The sequence below is a fragment of the Eurosta solidaginis genome, chromosome 5 (genome assembly GCF_040869045.1).
Source record: "Eurosta solidaginis isolate ZX-2024a chromosome 5, ASM4086904v1, whole genome shotgun sequence".
NCBI lineage: Eukaryota > Metazoa > Arthropoda > Insecta > Diptera > Tephritidae > Eurosta > Eurosta solidaginis.
In genome coordinates, this window is record NC_090323.1 from 187,824,985 (window position 1) to 187,844,513 (window position 19,529).

Genomic DNA, 19,529 nt, shown 5'->3' on the forward strand with positions numbered 1-19,529 from the left:
TGAAGGCGTTTTCGAGATATCGACCAAAATGTGGACCAGGGTGACCCAGACCATCATCTGTCGGGTACCGCTAATTTATATATATATGCAATACCACGAACAGTATTCCTGCCAAGATTCCAAGGGCTTTTGATCTTGCCCTGCAGAACTTTTTCATTTTATTTTACTTAATATGGAAGGTGCCACACCTATTTTACAAAGTTTTTTTTTTAAGTTTTTTTTGCGTCAATAAACCAATCCAATTACCACGTTTAATCCCTTTTTCGTATTTGGTATAGAATTATGGCATTTTTTTCATTTTTCGTAATTTTGGATATTTCATAGTCGGATTTCGGCCAGTTTTTTATACCAATACAAAGTGAGTTCAGATAATTACGTGAACTAAGTTTAGTAAAGATATATCGATTTTTGCTCATGTTATCGTATTAACGGCCGAGCGGAAGGAAGACGGTCGACTGTGTATAAAACTGGGCGTGGCTTCAACCGATTTCGCCCTTTTTAACAGAAAACCGTTATCGTCCTAGAATCTAAGCCCCTACCAAATTTCACAAGCATTGGTAAATTTTTGTTCGACTTATGGCATTAAAAGTATCCTAGACGAATTAAATGAAAAAGGGCGGATCCACGCCCATTTTGAAAATTTCTTTTATTTTTGTATTTTGTTGCACCATATCATTACTGGAGTTGAATGTTGACATAATTTACTTATATACTGTAAAGGTATTAACTTTTTTTTTTTTAATTTGACTTTAAAAAAAATTTTTTTTTTAAGTGGACGTGGTCGTTCTCCGATTTTGCTAATTTTTATTAAGCATACATATAGAAATAGCAGTAACGTGCCTGCCAAATTTCATCATGATATCTTCAACGACTGCCAAATTACAGCTTGCAAAACTTCTAAATTACCTTTTTTTAAAAGTGGGCGGTGCCATGCCCATTGTCCAAAATTTTACAAGTTTTCTATTCTGCGTCATAAGTTCAACTCATCTACCAAGTTTCATCGCTTTATCCGTCTTTGGTAATGAATTATCGCACTTTTTCGATTTTTCGAAATTTTCGATATCGAAAAAGTGAGCGTGGTTATAGTCCGATATCGTTCATTTTAAATAGCGATATGAGATGCCCAGGAACCTACATACCAAATTTCATCAAGATACCTAAAAATTTACTCAAGTTATCGTGTTAACGGACGGACAGACATGGCTCAATCAAATTTTTTTTCGATACTGATGATTTTGATATATGGACGTCTATACCTATCTCGATTCCTTTATATCTGTACAATAGGCCGGGTCGATTTGTGGGGAGGCAAAAAAATCGCCCATTGCTCTGTGAAAATCATATTCTAGGGATCAAAATAAGAAACTTTGCCGAAGGAACCATACCTCTAAAACGAATTCTGAAGATGGAGCAACTACATCAACAACTATCGAAAAACCAATGAGTCATATACCCAAGCATGATGTTACTGTTTTTGGTGTGTCTACTGATTTAACTGATCTTAATTTACCAACCCATCTGGATATCTTGAGATATTAATTTTGCTTAAGCGAACGTGCTAAAACAGAACAAAAAAAGTGTTCCCATAAATCATTCACTATTCAAGTACAAGACAAGTTGATTGCAATTTGGGAAAACTTGGTATGGAAATAATGCTGAAAAAAGTGTATTTAATAAATTGAATAAATTGCTTGACAAGTATCAAGAGCAAATCAAGAGAAGAAACGATAGATAAAATTGATGAGAAGTATCATACTAGGATGGTAAAAGAACCTCATCCTGTTATTTTGAGAGAACCCAATTCTGAATTGATTGCTTACGTAGGACTGGAACATCATGCTTGGGTATATGACTCATTGGGTTTTCGATAGTTGTTGAAGTAGTTGATTCATCTTGCGGTGTAGAGGATGGTGGATTCATTGTAAACTTTTTGATTTGGAATGGTCACTTCACTTATTATTTTTTTTTTTTAAATATTTTTTTTATCTGAAATTAGCACATAAGGTCAACGGCCATAAGGTCAAATGGCCTTATCACCACTTTGAATGGCGATAAGTTTGATTGCAACTTTGCACACCTATCAAGGCTCGATGGCAATGCAATAATGTGATGGTGCGGTGACATAAGGTCAACGGCCATAAGGTCAATTGGCCTTATTACCGCATAGCCATTTAGCTGATTTTTTCATGTAAAGTGCAAAACCGGCGATTTTTTGAAATGCTTGTATCGTGAACCCCCATGGGGGTTCCAGGGGGTCCGCCACTGGCATCGGTGAGTCGGGCCCCCAAAGTTAGTGGGGGTCGGTCATACATTTGGACTCGATTGGAGCACTCTAAATGGGTCAAAGTGGGATTTTTCAAAATTTGCCCTTACCCAAAAGCTCGACCCAAATTGGGGGACATCAGAATTCTTTTTAGAGGTATGGTTCCTTCGGCAAGGTTTCTTATTTTGATCCCTAGAATACGATTTTCACAGAGAAATGAGCGATTTTTAAATCGACCCGCCCTACTGTACAACCAACCGTTATCCAATCAAAGTTAATCGGACGATAATCAGCACACTTTTTCGATATCGAAAATTTAGAAAAATAAAAAAATGAGACAATTCAAAAACGAATACCGCTCAGCTAATGAAATTTGGTAGGAGGATTGGTTTTATGACACAAAATATAAATTCCAAAAAGTCTTGGAATATGGGCGTGGCACCACAAGCCACAAATCAAAAGCCGTTAAGGACAGTGAAACACTATCCTTTCCAAATTGTATCGACTGAGTGAAGATTATCAAAATCGGTTAAAGACCACGCCCACTTTTCTTAAATGTCTAACTTTTAACAAAGTTTGTCTTAAGGCCCAAAAACATTCGACTTTTGCGTCGTTTTGGCCAATAGCTGGCTTTGGACACACACGTCTTGATGGGTATGTTCTCACTCCACCGGCAACGCAACGGGACGCCAAAGTAACGAAAAAAGAATTCCAAAACTTACATTTTGCTGCCGTTGTCACTTATTTTCCTTTTAGCTTTTGTATTTTGCTCGAATCGATTCTGTTTTCAATAGATTTTATTAAATTGTTATCGGAATATGTATGTAATTGTTGAGACTGGCTCAATTTGCTTTATACAATGGTTTTTGTTAGTGATAATTATAGAGAAATTACAAAGTTCACAAACGGCGATTGTTTCTGGAACATGTTTCTGAATTTCACTTCTTCATCAGCTAGCTTCTCGGGAGCTGAGTATTGAACTCGAATTTTCAATAATATCTTTTGTTCCTAGTAAAAAAATTTGTTATTTACTTTTATGAATTACAAAATATTAGAATTAGAGCTTTCATTTGCGTTTGATGTGGCAGGAATATCTTCAACATGCATTCTTTCAAAGTGACACCAGCGTCAAAACAACGCAATAGTCGAATGTGTTTGGTCCTTTCTGGAACTCGATTCAAAAGAATTTTTTTTCGCATGTATTTAATTCGACGGCCATTCGAAACGAATTACAGAAAATGTCCTTATCAACATCAAGCGGAGGGGAGAACACATTCTTTACTGCAAAGTTTCTATTCAATTTGGACTTTGAGTAACTGCTCAACTGAGTCCGGTTTTCTGGTGCTGTTTTTGTTAAGCTGTTTACAGTGGCGTAGTGCGGGTTTCTTGCGCCCGGGGAAAATATTTCTTTGGCGCACCCATCAAAATGTATCATTTAAAATTTTTCTTTTCCCACACTTAAAAATGTTAGATCACTTAGACGACCTTGCCCCATCGGTGATCGTAAATATGTCAGTTTTAATTTGCTGAATGAACGTTCGCAGCTACCATTTGATACTGAGATAGTCAAGAGTATTTGAAGTGTCACTTGCAAGTTTGGAAAACACATCTTCTCTATAGGAGATTATTAAAGTAAATAATTCTAACGGAGTTTTAGGTTCAATTTCTTTTCTACTGCGAAGTAATATTTTGCAGTCACATATTTCCATCGAAATCTGTATTATAACATTCACACAGCCACATATGGCACAGCGAATTTTGAAAATACATTTATAGTTTGTCTGAAATTGGAAAGTGAAGTCAGCCACTTACATAGCCGAATGATTTCGTAGTCGCACCAGTCATACCTAGAAAGTGGTAATTCTTTTGTGTAAATTACACGCCCGTGTTGTATATTGATCAGCTGTGTATCGAATGAATATTCGCCTTTTCGAGATAAAATGTTAATACTTCTATAATTACCAGTTAAAAAAAGAATACTTAAAATTTGAGTCAAAGTCGAGTGAAAATAACCCACCCATCACTCCGGAATATCTCCATTTGCTAAAATTTCAAAATCCAATCATCGATATTATGTTGGTATCTCCGTTTCTGTTGCGTTTTGATCCATTTCTGTAATGAAAGTGTTTAAAATGTTGCATTTTCTTTCTGTATCTCTTTTTTGTTTTATGAAATTGATTTTTACTCAACGAATCAAGTCGTGTAGCCCATAGTACAGCGCGTCAACGGCGCTGAAAAATGTTATCAATAATGATTCATTAGGCTATATTAGTAAAATATCTGATTGCTCTTATCTTCACAGGTTTTGTACCAAAATAAGATCACTTTTTTTGTGTTTTGTTTGTTTTATCAAATGCTGAACTCTCCGAGAAGTATTTAAGCTTTATAAGCTCAATGTGAGCAAATGGTTGTGCTCTACTCTTCTTACTCAGCGTAAACTCATTTTGATAACAGCTGCAGTGAAAGCTTTTTTCCGTATCTTATCTAGCATTTCTATTGTTAAATTTTTTGCCAACAATCGTTTGCAGGAATATCGCCCCCACTTATGTATAATGAAAATTGTATGGAGATTGCAAAATTGTTATTATGTATATTCTAAACAAACAGAGAAATTTTTACTAATTATTTATCTCACTTATCACATATTTATATGTACATACATATGTTCTTTGTTCGTACATACGCAGGTACTTGAATATTTGCTAAGTACTTTGCCTTGAATATTCAGCTTTGAAAGGTGAGCAAAAATGTACGCTCGAACAGTTGATCATCTAAACTTCATTCAAACGCTTTTGAAAACGCGCACATTGCCCAATATTTTTTACCATACATAGTGCAAATATATATACAATCATATCTACATACATTTAGAAGCTGGTTAATTTGATCTAACGAACATAGGGCGGCGCGTTCGTTCCAGTGAATTCATACATTTTTAGTTATTGTAAAATGTTCATTTTGTCACGTCTCGAAATGGTTTTTTTTTTCTACGTATTATCGGTAAAATAAATTTGTTTTGTTCTTTCCTAATTTGATGGCATCATATTTTGTGTAAACACTTGTGTGCAAAACAGATAAATCGAACATCCGCTTATAGACGGTATTCGCTCAGGTGCGAAACCTTTGACCGGACGACAACTTGCATCAGATCATCTTTTTCAAAGGAAATGAAACAATTTCTTTTGTATCGTTCAGTTGTCGGATTTGTTTTTATTTTAATATGGAACATGCATGACTAGCGATGGAGAAGGTGAAAATGGTAATTACTCGTATTATCTCCAAATAAGTAGGTATGTAAGTTTATAAAACTATAACCGCGCCAATGCGACTGCGATCACTTTCATATTCCATTTCCGCGGTACTTGTCGGTTGCACTTGAAGTACTTGAGCGATGAATCATTGTTATCCAATTAACGTAGTCGCTGTCTCAACTTTTGAATATTATTACTTGAAAGTTCCAAAATTCAGAATCGGCTTAAGTCTGACATCCAAGAAGCACTCCTCAAACATCCTTAGAGTCAAGTTGGCTTTATAATAACAATATAGCCTGCAGTTCACGTTACCCTGCAAAAAATCGTGCACTGAGTTCCTAAAGATAATGGTTTCCGATTGATTTATTTTGTCCATGGCGCATAATTGATCCTCTCTAGCAGGCCCGGTTGCAGGGGGGGGGGGGGGGGGAGGGCTCGAACCCCCAGGGAAAATTGATTTCATGATATACAAATTTATGTTTTTAATACGGTCGCTTAAAGATCGCTTGGAATTTTTAGAATATTTTTTTTAGGTCAAAGCGACTTTAAAACTGCTCAATAGTGGCAATTTGTTAGACTAAAATTTAATGGCTACAAACTGTATCTCGGGGTTTTTGATCTTGAACTCTTAAAATATATGAACGTTGTGAACACCGTAGATTTATATGGCTTTGAAATAACATTTCTATAAAAACAATTTTGAAGTAAAAACGAAATTATATAAATGGTTAAAACATGTCAATTGTGAGTGGGTTATATATGACTTTAAGTCGCGCTCTACAAAGTGTCAATCAGGATTTAGGCGAAGTAGTGGAGCTAGCAGATGCTGCCAGAAACATTTTCGTATTGAGGAGGAAACGTGCGGAATAAAATTTCAAAACAATTTTTCAAGCAACTTTGTGTATATGTGATAAGTGTGAGATTGAAATTCGAAAAGCGAGACTTGCACGCACGAATTTACAGCGTGAAATTGAAGAATACCATCGAATTTCAGTATATATTCCTTACTTGGATCTTTTCATTTACAAGACCGATTTTTGAAACACAGAGAAATTTTGTCTAACTTCACTTGTCTCTTCCCTGACAAAACACAACATTTTGATATAGAGTCTTATTGTAAATTATTCAAGAGATATGAACCTATTTTGCATTACTCATTGCCAGCAATATGGACGAGTGAGGCTCAACTGTGGAGCGAGCGCATCGCAAGGTATGAAGATTCATAATTCATTAGAAACCCTTGATATTTCTAACGCTGATGCTTTCCCCAATATACATCAAGTCTTGAGAATCATGGTTGTTTTGCCTGTTACGACTGCCGGAAATGAACCAACGTTTTGAACTTTGTCGAAGGACTTTAGCCTTACCTAAGATCGACAATGAGTGAAGACCGCCTTAATGGTCTTGCTGCGCTTAATATTCATCGCAATCTACACGTCGATGGTGAATTGGTATTAAAAGAATTTTGAATGAATGAATGAATGACATGTGTATTAAATGGAAGGTATTAAAGAGTATTTTAAGAGGGAGTAGGCCATAGTTCTATGGGTGGACGCCATTTTGAGATATCCCCATAAAGGTGGACCAGGGATGACTCTAGAATTTGTTTGTACGATATGGGTATCAAATGAAAAGTGTTAATGAATATTTTAAAAGGGAGTGGGCATTAGTTCTATAGGTGGACGCCTTTTCGAGATATCACCATAAAGGTGGTCCAGGGGCGACTCTAGAATTTGTTTGTACGATATGGGTATCAAATGAAAGGTGTTAATGAGTATTTTAAAAGGGCGTGGGCCTTAGTTCAATAGGTGGATGTATTTTCGAGATATTGACCAAATGTGGACCAGGGTGACCCAGAACATCATAAGTCGGGTACCGTTAATTTATCTATATATGTAATACCATGAACAGTATTCCTGCCAAGATTCCAAGGGCTTTTGATTTCGTCCTGCAGAACTTTTTCATTTCATTCTACTTAATATGGTAGGTGCCACACCCATTTTGCAAAGTTTTTTTCTGAAGTTATATTTTGCGTCAATAAACCAATCCAATTACCATGTTTCATCTCTTTTTTCGTATTTGGTGTAGAATTATGGAATTTTTTTCATTTTTCATAACTTTCGATATCGAAAAATTGGGCGTGGTCATAGTAGGATTTCGGTCATTTTTTACACCAATACAAAGTGAGTTCAGATAAGTACGTGAACTGAGTTTAGTAAAGATATATAGATTTTTTCTGAAGTTGTTGTGTTAACGGCCGAGCGGAAGGACAGACGGTCGACTGTGTATAAAAGCTGGGCGTGGCATCACCCCATTCCGGCCTTTTCACAGAAAACAGTTATCGTCCTAGAATCTAAGCCCCTATCAAATTTCAAAAGGATTGGTACATTTTTGTTCAACTTATGGCATTTAAAGTATCGTAGACAAATTAAATGAAAAAGGGCGGAGCCACGCCCATTTTGAAATTTTCTTTTATTTTTGTATTTTATTGCACCATATCATTACTAGAGTCGAATGCTGACATAATTTACTTATATACTGTAAAGATATAACATTTTTTGTTAAAATTTGACTTAAAAAAATTTTTTTTAAGTGGGCGTGTTCGTTCTCCGATTTTACTAATTTTTATTAAGCATACATATAGTAATAGGAGTAACGTTCCTGCCAAATTTCATCATGATATCTTCAACGGCTGCCAAATTACAGCCTGCAAAACTTTTAAATTACATTCTTTTAAAAGTGGGTGGTGCCACGCCCACTGTCCGAAATATTACTAATTTTCTGTTCTGTGTCATAAGTTCAACTCACCCACCAAGTTTCATCGCTTTATCCGTCTTTGATAATGAATTATCGCACTTTTTCGGTTTTTCGAAATTTTCGATATCGAAAAAGTGGGCGTGGTTATAGTCCGATATCGTTCATTTTAAATAACGATCTGAGATGAGTGCCCAGGAACCTACATACCAAATTTCATCAAGATACCTCAAAATTTACTCAAGTTAGCATGTTAACGGACAGACGGACGGACGGACGGACATGGCTCAATCAAATTTTTTTTCGATACTGATGATTTTGATATATGGAAGTCTATATCTATCTCGATTCCTTTATACCTGTAAAACCAACCGTTATCCAATCAAAGTTAATATACTCTGTGAGCTCTGCTCAACTGAGTATAAAAATTATAAAAGAATCATATTTTGGGATATTTGGTTTTTGTTATTGCAAGTAATTTTTAGTACCCGCGCCCCTCCTCCACCACTCTACTTCTTCCTTCGAACACAAGATTCCTTATCCCGGCAGTAATATTTTTTACTCAAACCCTCCCAAATTTTGGACAAGGAGCGTTGCACCAATTGTAAGGAACTTTGACTAATGAAAATGTATTGCAACAACGGAATCTGAATCAGACAAGTCCCTATTTGACTCCTTTGTGATACGAAAATGGACTAGTCTTCATTCGTTCTCATATGGGTACAAAGAGATTAGTCGTATCGTTCCCGCTCGGGTATAAGTGGGTACAATGGGGAATGGTATAGATACGAGTACAAATGGAAATAGATTGAGATGCTGACTTATATGAAAAGTGGACGACAATTTAAGCGGAACATTTGGCGGAAGCCAACAGATTTCAATTACGTATAAATTCATGCAGAAATAACAACTTGACTTCAGACCTTATAGCTAAACAGCGGGAGATATAGCAATGCTTTAATCTTTGACGACATAATGTATGTTCAGCCACCCGACAATGAGGAATTACGAGTTAAAAATTCCGGATTAATAACACTAAAACTCAGAAAATGAATGATGTTCAGGAGTTCAGTCAAGTGTGCTAAGCCCAAATCATAAGAAAACCGATCAGTTAGGGTTTTCAGTGCTCTCAGATCAGTAAGAATCATCAATTTTGATGACCTAATACCATTTTATATGAATTTAGCCCTGTGCTTCTATGAAAACTAACATTCACCAAATTCAATAACGCCACCAGTATTGCAAAAGGTGCTCTCCAAATCCTTTGAGGCAAGCAGAACTAAAATATTTCATTTATTACAAGAGAGTGCGATTGCGATATTACACTGATGATATTGATAATATGTATGCCTTTGAACGCGTCAGCGAATTGCGCCTTAGCATCGGCGTTACTCTCGATAGCTACAGGCTCGAAATCGTGAGTAGGCAATATAAGTTTTTAATCATACCCGTAGAGAAATACGATGCGGTACCATGGACGTATCCATAGAACATCTCCATTGAACAAAAGAAAAAAAGATTAACGACATATTTTTAAGCTAAGCGCAGTGGTACTTGTGAGTATCGAATTATATTTACAGCCCAATTCTAAATATTCCCTCGGAATTTTGTTCTCGCGGATTTTTTTATTCCCGCGGAAAAATTGCTTCAATTCTTTTCTCCTAGGGAGAACAATAATTGGGGAATAGGAATTTCGAAATTTCGAAGTCAGCTGTTTTGTCAATTGAAATTTCGTTGCGCATTTCTTATTTTGTTTAAAAATTTAAAAGTGTAATTATTGTTGCGAATTTGTTTGAACTTAAGAAATAAAATATAAACAATGCACAGTATTGTATTTCATGTGGTATTCTGAAATAAGTAATGAATTGGAGCCACAGCAACATCAACAGAGGAGCATAAGAAGAAGACGGCGGGATAACAATATTCTCGCGGAATTTTGTTCTCGCGGATTTTTTTATTCCCGCGGAAAAATTCCTCCAATTCTGTTCTCCTATGGAGAAGAACAATTGGGGAATAGGAAATTCGAATTTTCGAAGTCAGCTGTTTTGCCAATTGAAATTTTGTTGCGCATTTCTATTTTTGTTTAAGAAAATTAAAAGTGTAATTATTGTTGCGAATTTGTTTGAAATTAAGAAATAAAATATAAACAATGCACAGTATTGTATTTCATGTGGTATTCACTGAAATAAGTAATGAATTGGAGCCACAGCAACATCGACAAAGGAGCATAAGAAGAAGCAGACGGCGGGGTAACACAAATCCGTCGGAGTTGTCTTCTTCCATTCAGCAAAACAATTTTCTGGCGGACAAGTCGAGTTGAATTTGTCTTTCGTCATATGCCAAAATCTATTTAAGCCTTCTTAAAAAATCCTTGCACAATTTCTGGATGGCTGCATCAAATATGCGAAGATCTCTTCCGTTGCTTATGATATACTTTTCGACTTAAAATGTACATATTTTAGCACAAATTAGTACAAAAAAGCGTTCTTTCTTAAAAGAACCATTTTTCTTTAATTATTTTGATGCATTCCCTTTAATTTAACAAGTGAAAAACCTCCTAAGAAGTGGCAGAGAAATCTCCCTCTTACTCACATTCATAATACCTACTTTTCTCCCATAACCGGTTTCCGCTTTTTCGAACATTTTTCAGAATAGGAGGAAAGGGAGAAGTGAAAAAACTCACAAGTAATTTTTATTTAGAATACGAGGAATGGGAGAAGGGAAAAAACTCGCACGGAATTTTCGTTTAGAAATGGGCTGTACAACTAAACAAGTGCTTCTGATAATACTGAAGGATACTATAGGATATCTACCTATTACGTTTATATCTGAGGCGATTTGCCATTCTCACGGTTGAGCTCCGTTCATATTGAGAATTCCCCCCATCGGTTAGCATATGACTTTAGTTGCTCTTGTCGCCTTTTTGTCAGCATATGTAGATCATATGATAGAGGTAGCAGGGCTCATAAACCGTCAAGTGCTTCAAGCTAGTTCGAGAAAGATCTCAGAGATTCTCCCATTTGAGTTTTATTTAGCCTTAATGGCATTCTTATGCAGATGTTATAGATTTGTTCGCAACGCTCACAACTGACGTAGTTTGTTGGGTTGGCTGCCTTAGAATAGAATATATCAATATCGAATTGTTCTCGAAATGGTCGGCATTTTCGTTATGCTTGGAAACATACCGGATCAATATTCGACAAAGGACCATACACATCGATAAAACTCAAAACCTTCGTGGAAGTTCCTTATCGTTACAAGAGGATGAGAAAGAAGAGGGCTCTTGCATCGAGCAACGTTAAATGTGATCGACTCCCAGTTCCCGAGAAGAATCTTATGAAGGAAAAAGTTTGTGACTTTATCTAATTGTGCAGTTACACATACATATGTATTCATAGAAGATAATATTTTTAGAATAATTTGTTTTTACCAGCGGAGGATGTGTGTCCCTCAGCGGGTTAGGCGGCTTAAAATATACCCACGGCAGGTATGCCTGTCGTAAGAGGCCACTAAAATACCCAAATGATTCGAAGGGTTGTGTAGCATAACCCTTCAAGGGGTTGCCAGCGCTATTTATAGCTTCTCCAACCCAATTGTTAAACTCACATACGAATGCCCTCTCTTTAGCAGTCGAGGTTGTGGCGACCCCAATCTCCTCATGGAACTAGCGGATGGCGGGCGAGATGACCTAGAAGATTCAATGTGGTCATATTAAATCGTTCCCGAGACGGTCGGGCTTGTACCTTAATCGTGATTGTTACCGGAACGTACCAGAACTATATCCGGCAAAGGGCCACAAATCGTCGATAACACTCCTCTAGATCTTCAGGGAGTGTCTTTATCGCTAGAAAAACAGCAACACCAACGAATATTATGTTGACCACTGCTGAGAGGCGATCATATTTAAGAACTAGATTTTGCATGACCCCGACACACTTTTCTTCGCCGTCACTCACATTCACACTGACCATACCAAAAAATTTCACAAATGCACCCAGGTTTACTGTCACACACTGAAGTGAAAGTGCTCTTTTATCACACGAACAAAAATTAGTCGTAGCGCCGCCTTGCGTTATACATAATTTGCTCTTAAACCGTTTTTTTTTTTTCAAGCATTACAATGTGTGATGTTATCTGCCCCTTGATACCTGTCATATGTTATATAAGCTAACAAATTAAATGTAAATATGTTACTACAACACACAAAGTAATAAACAATTAAATTTGTGCAAGTAATATTTCAAGGTCCCAGAATTTCCATATATGTATGATCTATTGCCAATAGCATATAAACATCTATCATATGTAACTAAGTAGTTATGTATATGCTGTCAATTTGCAATTTGCTTGTAAATCACGATAAAATTGTTTGAAATAAATGATGTCGCAAATAGCCTTAATTTTATTTTGGATTTGTTTTGATTGCAATATTCAATGAACCGTTGAAGAAGAAAGAAGATATGGAGGGGCGTAATATGCCAAAAAAAACCAAACAACAAAGCCGGTCCATATAAGGACTAATAACATACCGACATACATACATACACCTATAGATAGGCATACAGAGACTAGTATGCAAATTTATTAACTATAAATAAGCACATATCGTTAGCTTAATGTGAAAATGTGCTAAGTCACATTTTTTGAAAAATTGTTTTTTAATGCAGTTTTAAACATGAATTCAAAATACATCGATCACAAAAAAAAATATTTTCATTTTTCATTTTTACGTGAGGTGGGCAATGATGTGTAAATGTGCTAAGTCGTCAGCTGTTAAAAAAGTCAACCTGTCTGTAATATCAATCTGAATTTACTAGTCATTTCTTTGTGCGCGTATGCTTTGTTGTTGCTGTATTAACGATAAAGATACTACCCGAAGGCTTTGGGGAGTATTACCGATGTTGATGCTCCTCCGGTACGTTCCGGTAACAAAGCACTACTAAGGTACTAGCCCGACCATCTCGGGAACGATTTATATGACCACATGAAACCTTCTAGGCCATACCGCCCTCCCCACCCCCTAGTTCCATGAGGAACTTGTGGTCGCCAGAGCGTCGGCTATCAATGAAACAGGATTCGCCACGGTTAGGTGAGGTTAACAATTGGATTGGAGAAGCTATATATTGCGCTGGCAACCCCTTGAGAGGGTTGCGAATACAACCCCTTGAAATTGTATTCACCCAATTGAGACATGCCTTTGGTGTTTGATAAATGCTTTGCTCTGGCCATAATCTACTTCAATTCTTACATGTCGATAACTATGTGCTTAAACTTACATATTTATTAAAATTAATAGTAGTGTTATTTCGATGAATCGATTTTCTAGATGTAGAGTCCTAGTTATAGGTTTATTCATAGTATAATTCGTTTTATGAGTTATTTCGATACATAATCTATTATGCCGAAGATCACGTAGTGGAATATATGGAATGAACAAATTAGATAAATCAGAGTAATTCGTACTAAAGTTTATTACATTATAGGCAAGCATGAGTGAGATAAAAGTTCTTCTGTCATGTAAAGCCTAAAGACCAAGCAATTTGTGCCTGCTGGTATATGATGGGAGGCCGTCTGGCCAGGAAGCATAAAAAAAAAAAAAAAAATAAATGTAAGGCGCGATAACCTCCGAAGAGATCTAAGGCCGAGCTTCTCTTCCAATTTGCGTCGTGCTCCTCTTGATTTTTCCCTACAAATTGGCCGGACGGGACCTACATGTTTTATGCCGACTCCGAACGGCATCTGCAAGGCAGATGAGTTTTCACTGAGAGCTTTTCATGGCAGAAATACAATCGGAGCGCTTGCCAGACACTGCCGAGGGGCGACCCCGCTTAGAAAAATTTTCTTCTAATTGAAAAATATTATTTCTAAAATTTTGATGTTGCTTTGCCCGGGAGTTGAACCCAGGGCATACGGTGTGATAGGCGGAGCACGCTACCATCACACCACGGTGGCCAGGAAGCATACGTAAAGCAATTTTTGTAAAAATTGTTTGAACTTTCTCAATTTTATAGGAGTTAGATTCATAGAAATGATTCCATATTATTGAGCAATATTCAAGACCTCTTCTGGACAAGTATATATAAAGTGCCTTCAACGTCATAGTGTCCTTAAAGTCACTGGTGTTACGTCTACTGAACCCAACCATTGCAACAACTAGAAAGAGAGAGTTTGGAGTCAAAAATTACACCCAAGTCCCTATTCTCTTGACAACGATTAAGAGATTAAGCATTTAGTTTGTAGATAAATAGGTGGCAGTTGCATTTTTGGAATAAGAAACAACTCATCATTTGTTTGAATTTAAAAATAAATTATTGTCTGCGCACCATCCGGCAAAAGAGTCCAGATCAGAACCGCTAGAAATAGTTTGACAAATAAATAGTATTTTTTGTGAAATATATAGTTTTAGTGTTTTATTTCAATCATTAAAGGGGAGGAGTGATGGGGAAACATATTGAGTAAAAAGTGCTAAGTCGGGAGAAACAATTTGTTATGATTGCGGAAATTGTGCTAAGTCATAAAATAGCTGCTGGGTTAGCATACATGATTTTTATTTATCTTTTTCAAAGCTTCTACACTCAAAAGTATTGCAACTAAGGTATCCTCATTCACAGTTTTGAAAAAATGGTTATTTCAAAAATTATTAATTTTTTTCGTCTCCTGTAAAATTTGTAAAAAGTGTCTTAGCACATTTTCACATTAAGCTAACGATATGTATGTTTATATGGGCATGCAAGTGTATATTACTAATAACTGGGCCTATATAAAGAGTCTAGAATAAAATTTTTTTAAAACAAGCATAAATAATAAAATCATTAAGGAATCTCTAATTCAACATTAAAGTGCGCATTTAAAACAAACATGGGCATGATTTACTTACATACCCTGTAGGAAATGTATAGTATATTAACTTTGTTCGCATAACGGTAATCCGTAACGGCATACACTAATCGAGATAGATATAGACTTCTATATATCAAAATGATCTGGGCGAAAAAAGAAATTCATTAAGCCCGTCCGTCCGTCTGTCCGGCTGTAAACACAATAACTTGAGTAAATTGTGAGGTATCTTGATAAAATTTGGTATGTAGGTTCCTGGGCACCCATCTCAGATATCTATTTAAAATGAACGAAATCAGACCATAACCACGCCCACTTTTTCGATATCGAAAATTTCGAAAAAGTGTGATAATTCATTACCAAAGACGGCTAAAGCGATGAAACTTGGTAGGTGGGTTAACCTTATGACACAGAGCAGAAAATTAGTAAAATTTTGGACAATAGGCGTGGCACCGCCCACTTTTAAAAGAAGGTAATTTCAAAGTTTTGCAAGCTGTAATTTGGCAGCCGTTGAAGATATCATGATGAAATTTGGCAGGAACGTTACTCCTATTACTATATGTGTGCTAAGGAAAAATTAGCAAAGTCGGATTACGAACACGCCCACTTAAAAAAAATTTTTTTTTTAAGTCAAATTTTAACAAACAAATTGAATATCTTTACAGTATATAAGTAAATTATGTCAACATTCAACTCCAGTAATGATATGGTGCAACAAAATACAAAACTAAAAGAAAATTTCAAAATGGGGGCGGCTCCGCCCTTTTTCATTTAACTCGTCTAGAATACCTTAATGCCATAAAACGAACAAAAATTTAACAATTTTGAAATTTGGTAGGGGCATAGATTTTATGACGATAACTGTTTTCTGTGAAAATGGGCGAAATCGGTTGAAACCACGCCCAGTTTTTATACACAGTCGACCGTCTGTCCTTCCGCTGGGCCCTTAACACAATAACTTCAGCAAAAATCGATATATCTTTACTACACTCAGTTCACGTACTTATCTGAACTCACTTTGTATTGGTGTAAAAAATGGCCGAAATCCGACTATAACCACGCCCACTTTTTCGATATCGAAAATTACGAAAAACTGAAAAAATGCGATTATTCATTGCCAAAGACGGATAAAGCGATGAAACTTGGTAGATGGGTTGAACTTATGACGCAGAATAGAAAATTGGTAAGATTTTGGACAATGGGCGTGGCACCGCCCACTTTTAAAAGAAGGTAATTTAAAAGTTATTTAAGAACACGCCCACTTTTTAAACAAATTTTTTTAAAAGTAAAATTTTAACAAAAAATTTAATATCTTTGCTGTATATAAGTAAATTATGTCAGCATTCAACTCCAGTAATGATATGATGCAACAAAATACAAAAATAAAAGGAAATTTCAAAATGGGCGTGGCTCTGCCCATTTTCATTTAGTTTGTCTAGAATACTTTTAATGCCATAAGTCGAACAAAAGTTTACCAATCCTTCTTAAATTTGGTAGGGGAATAGATTCTATCACGGTTACTGTTTTCTGTGAAAATGGGCGAAATCGGTTGAAGCCACGCCCAGTTTTTATACACAGTCCACCGTCTGTCCTTCCGCTCGGCCGTTAACACGATAACTTGAGCAAAAACCGATATATCTTTACTAAGCTTAGTCCACGTACTTATCTGAACTCACTTTATCTTGGTATAAAAAATGGCCGAAATCCGACTATAACCACGCCCACTTTTTCGATATCGAAAATTACGAAAAATGAAAAAAATGCCATAATTCTATACCAAATACGAAAAATGGGATGAAACATGGTAATTGGATTGGTTTATTGACGCAAAATATAACTTTAGAAAAAAACTTTATAAAATGGGTGTGACACCTACCATATTCAGACCAATTCTAAATATTCTCGCGGAATTTTGTTCTCGCGGATTTTTTTAATCCCGCGGAAAAACTCCTCCAATTCTTTTCTCCTAGGGAGAAAAATAATTGGGGAATAGGAATTTCGAATTTTCAAAGTCAGCTGTTTTGTCAATTGAAATTTCGGCGCGCATTTCTTATTTTGTTTAAAAAATTGTAAAGTTTAATTATTGTTGCCAATTTGTTTGAAATTAAGAAATAAGGTATAAACAATGCACATTATTGCATTTCATGTGGTATTCACTGAAATGAGTAATCAATTGGTGCCACAGCAACATCAACAGAGGAGCATAAGAAGAAGACCGGCGGGATAACACAAATCCGCCGGAGTTGCCTGCATTCATTCTGCAAAGCAATTTTCTGGCGGCCAAGTCGAGTTGAGTTCCCCTTTCGCCATATGTCAAAATCTATTTAAGCCTTCTTAAAAAATTCTTGCCCAATTTCTGCATGGCTGCATCAAATATGCGAAGATCTCTTCCGTTGCTTATGATATACTTTTCGACTTGACAGTGAGAATATTGTGGTAGAATGTAAATAAATATTTTAGCACAAATTTGTACAAATAAGTGTTCTTTCTAAAAATAACCAAATTCCTTTAACTATTTTGATACATTCCCTTTAATTTAACAAGTGAAAAAACTCCTATGAAATGGCAGAGAAATCTCCCTCTCCCTCACATTCATAATACCTACTTTTCTCCCGTAACCGGTTTCCGCTTTTTCGAACAATGTTCAGAATAGGAGGAAAGGGAGAAGTGAAAAAACTCACAAGGAATTTTTATTTAGAATACGAGGAAAGGGGAAGGGAAAAGCTGATTAAGTAGAAGAAAATGACAAAAGTTCTGCAGGGCGAAATCAAACGCTCTTGGAATCTTGGCAGGAATACTGTTCCTGGTATTACATAATAATAATATAAATAAATTAGCGGTACCCGACAGATGATGTTCTGGGTCACCCTGGTCCACATTTTGGTCGATATCTCGAAAACGCCTTCACATATACAACTAAGGGACACTCCCTTTTAAAACCCTCATTAATACCTTTAACTTGATACCCATATCGTACAAACACATTCTAGAGTCAGCCCTGGTCCACCCATATGGCGATGTCTCAAAAAGGCGTCCACCTATAGAACTAAGGCCCACTACGTTTTAAATAATCATTAACACCATTCATTTGATACCCATATCGTACAACACATATTCTAGAGTCACCCCTGGTCCACCTTTATGGCGATATCCTGAAATGGCGTCCACCTATAGAACTATGGCCCACTCCCTTTTAAAATACTTTTTAATACCTTCCATTTGAAACCCATGCCATACAAACACATTCCAGGGTTACCCTAGGTTAATTTTGCTAATTTAATTGTTAATTTTTTCCCTTATTTTGTCTCCAAAGCTCTCAGCTGAGTATGTAATGTTCGGTTACACCCGAACTTAGCCTTCCTTACTTGTTGAGTATGCAATTTTGGAGCCGAAAAAATTGTAGTCTAACATTGTGGACAGAACTCTTTGAGAAGCAGGAAAACAATATATTGACCGTGGCTCAGTCGTCTGGTTCACGAATGGATCAAAATTTGATGACGAATGCTGGCATTCATGACCCCAATATTTTTCAAGCAGAGATCCATGCAATAGAAGTTTGTGGTAGAGAATATCTACAAAAAGGCTTACCATCTTACATTATTCTTGATATGGAAGCCAAAACAAGCTAATGCACAGGCAGGCTGCCTAGCCAAGCATCTAATTTAGTTAAATCTATCCGATAAACCAATCTGTCGCTTTTGTGAGCTGGCAGAGACTCTCTCATCTAGGCGCAGTGACTCATAATCCCTTTGTGATATGGTGTAAAAAGCCAGATGAAGTACTTTAATATATTAAATGCCTCAACATACAGTAATAGGCTTAAGGTCAAGCGCAATATATTTACATAAAGGTCTAGATAATAATAATATTAGTCGTGCTTTTTTACATGTATATATATCTTCGTTTGCGGGTAAAAAAACGCTTATCATCACTTTGATAATGTTTAGGCCACCCGTATAGCGGCAATTACTGAAGACTCACAGCAGTGGTTAAATAAACCGCCACAAAACGGGTTAATAGCGGAGACACGTACCTCTGTTTGTCATAGTGTATAAGCTATAGCTGAATCGGGGCACACACAGTCTCGGTAATTAAAGCGAAGAATAGTCTAAAGATCAAATGGAGAGACATATTTCAGTTGCAACTGAGTATAATGCATACTGAAATTTAGCACTACTAATTTTCTGCGCAACAATTTCATAAGTGCAGAAAAAGTTATGCACTTGGCAGTTCATATAGAGTTTAAATGCGTATGTATATGTATGTCAAAAAAAAAAAAACACAGCTATTAATGGTTTGACAAAGCACAAGTTATGAGTCTCTCAAAATTCGCACAAACACAATATTTCAAAATTTTCTTCCGGAGAGTGTTTCAGATTTCCTTCGTATAGAAGAAAATATAAAACTTTCTTCCGATAAAAATT

General features: G+C 36.2%; 2 protein-coding genes across 29 annotated transcripts in view; one reads left to right on the plus strand and one right to left on the minus strand.

Annotated features, from left to right (window-relative positions):
- The window catches only part of LOC137251880 (supervillin-like), a 505,292-nt gene that overhangs the window by 457,442 nt on the left and 28,321 nt on the right, over positions 1–19,529 (plus strand). The window contains exon 1 of one of the 27 annotated variants that reach the window (XM_067786817.1): positions 5,041–5,522. The exons of the other annotated variants lie outside the window; for them this stretch is intronic. Coding sequence (XP_067642918.1) covers positions 5,505–5,522 — 18 coding nt within the window. The 5' untranslated portion in view covers positions 5,041–5,504. Of the gene's footprint in view, positions 1–5,040; positions 5,523–19,529 lie in introns of those variants that run through there. 27 annotated transcript variants of the gene reach the window in all.
- The window catches only part of LOC137251888 (threonine-rich protein), a 372,454-nt gene that overhangs the window by 168,462 nt on the left and 184,463 nt on the right, over positions 1–19,529 (minus strand). The window lies entirely within an intron of this gene.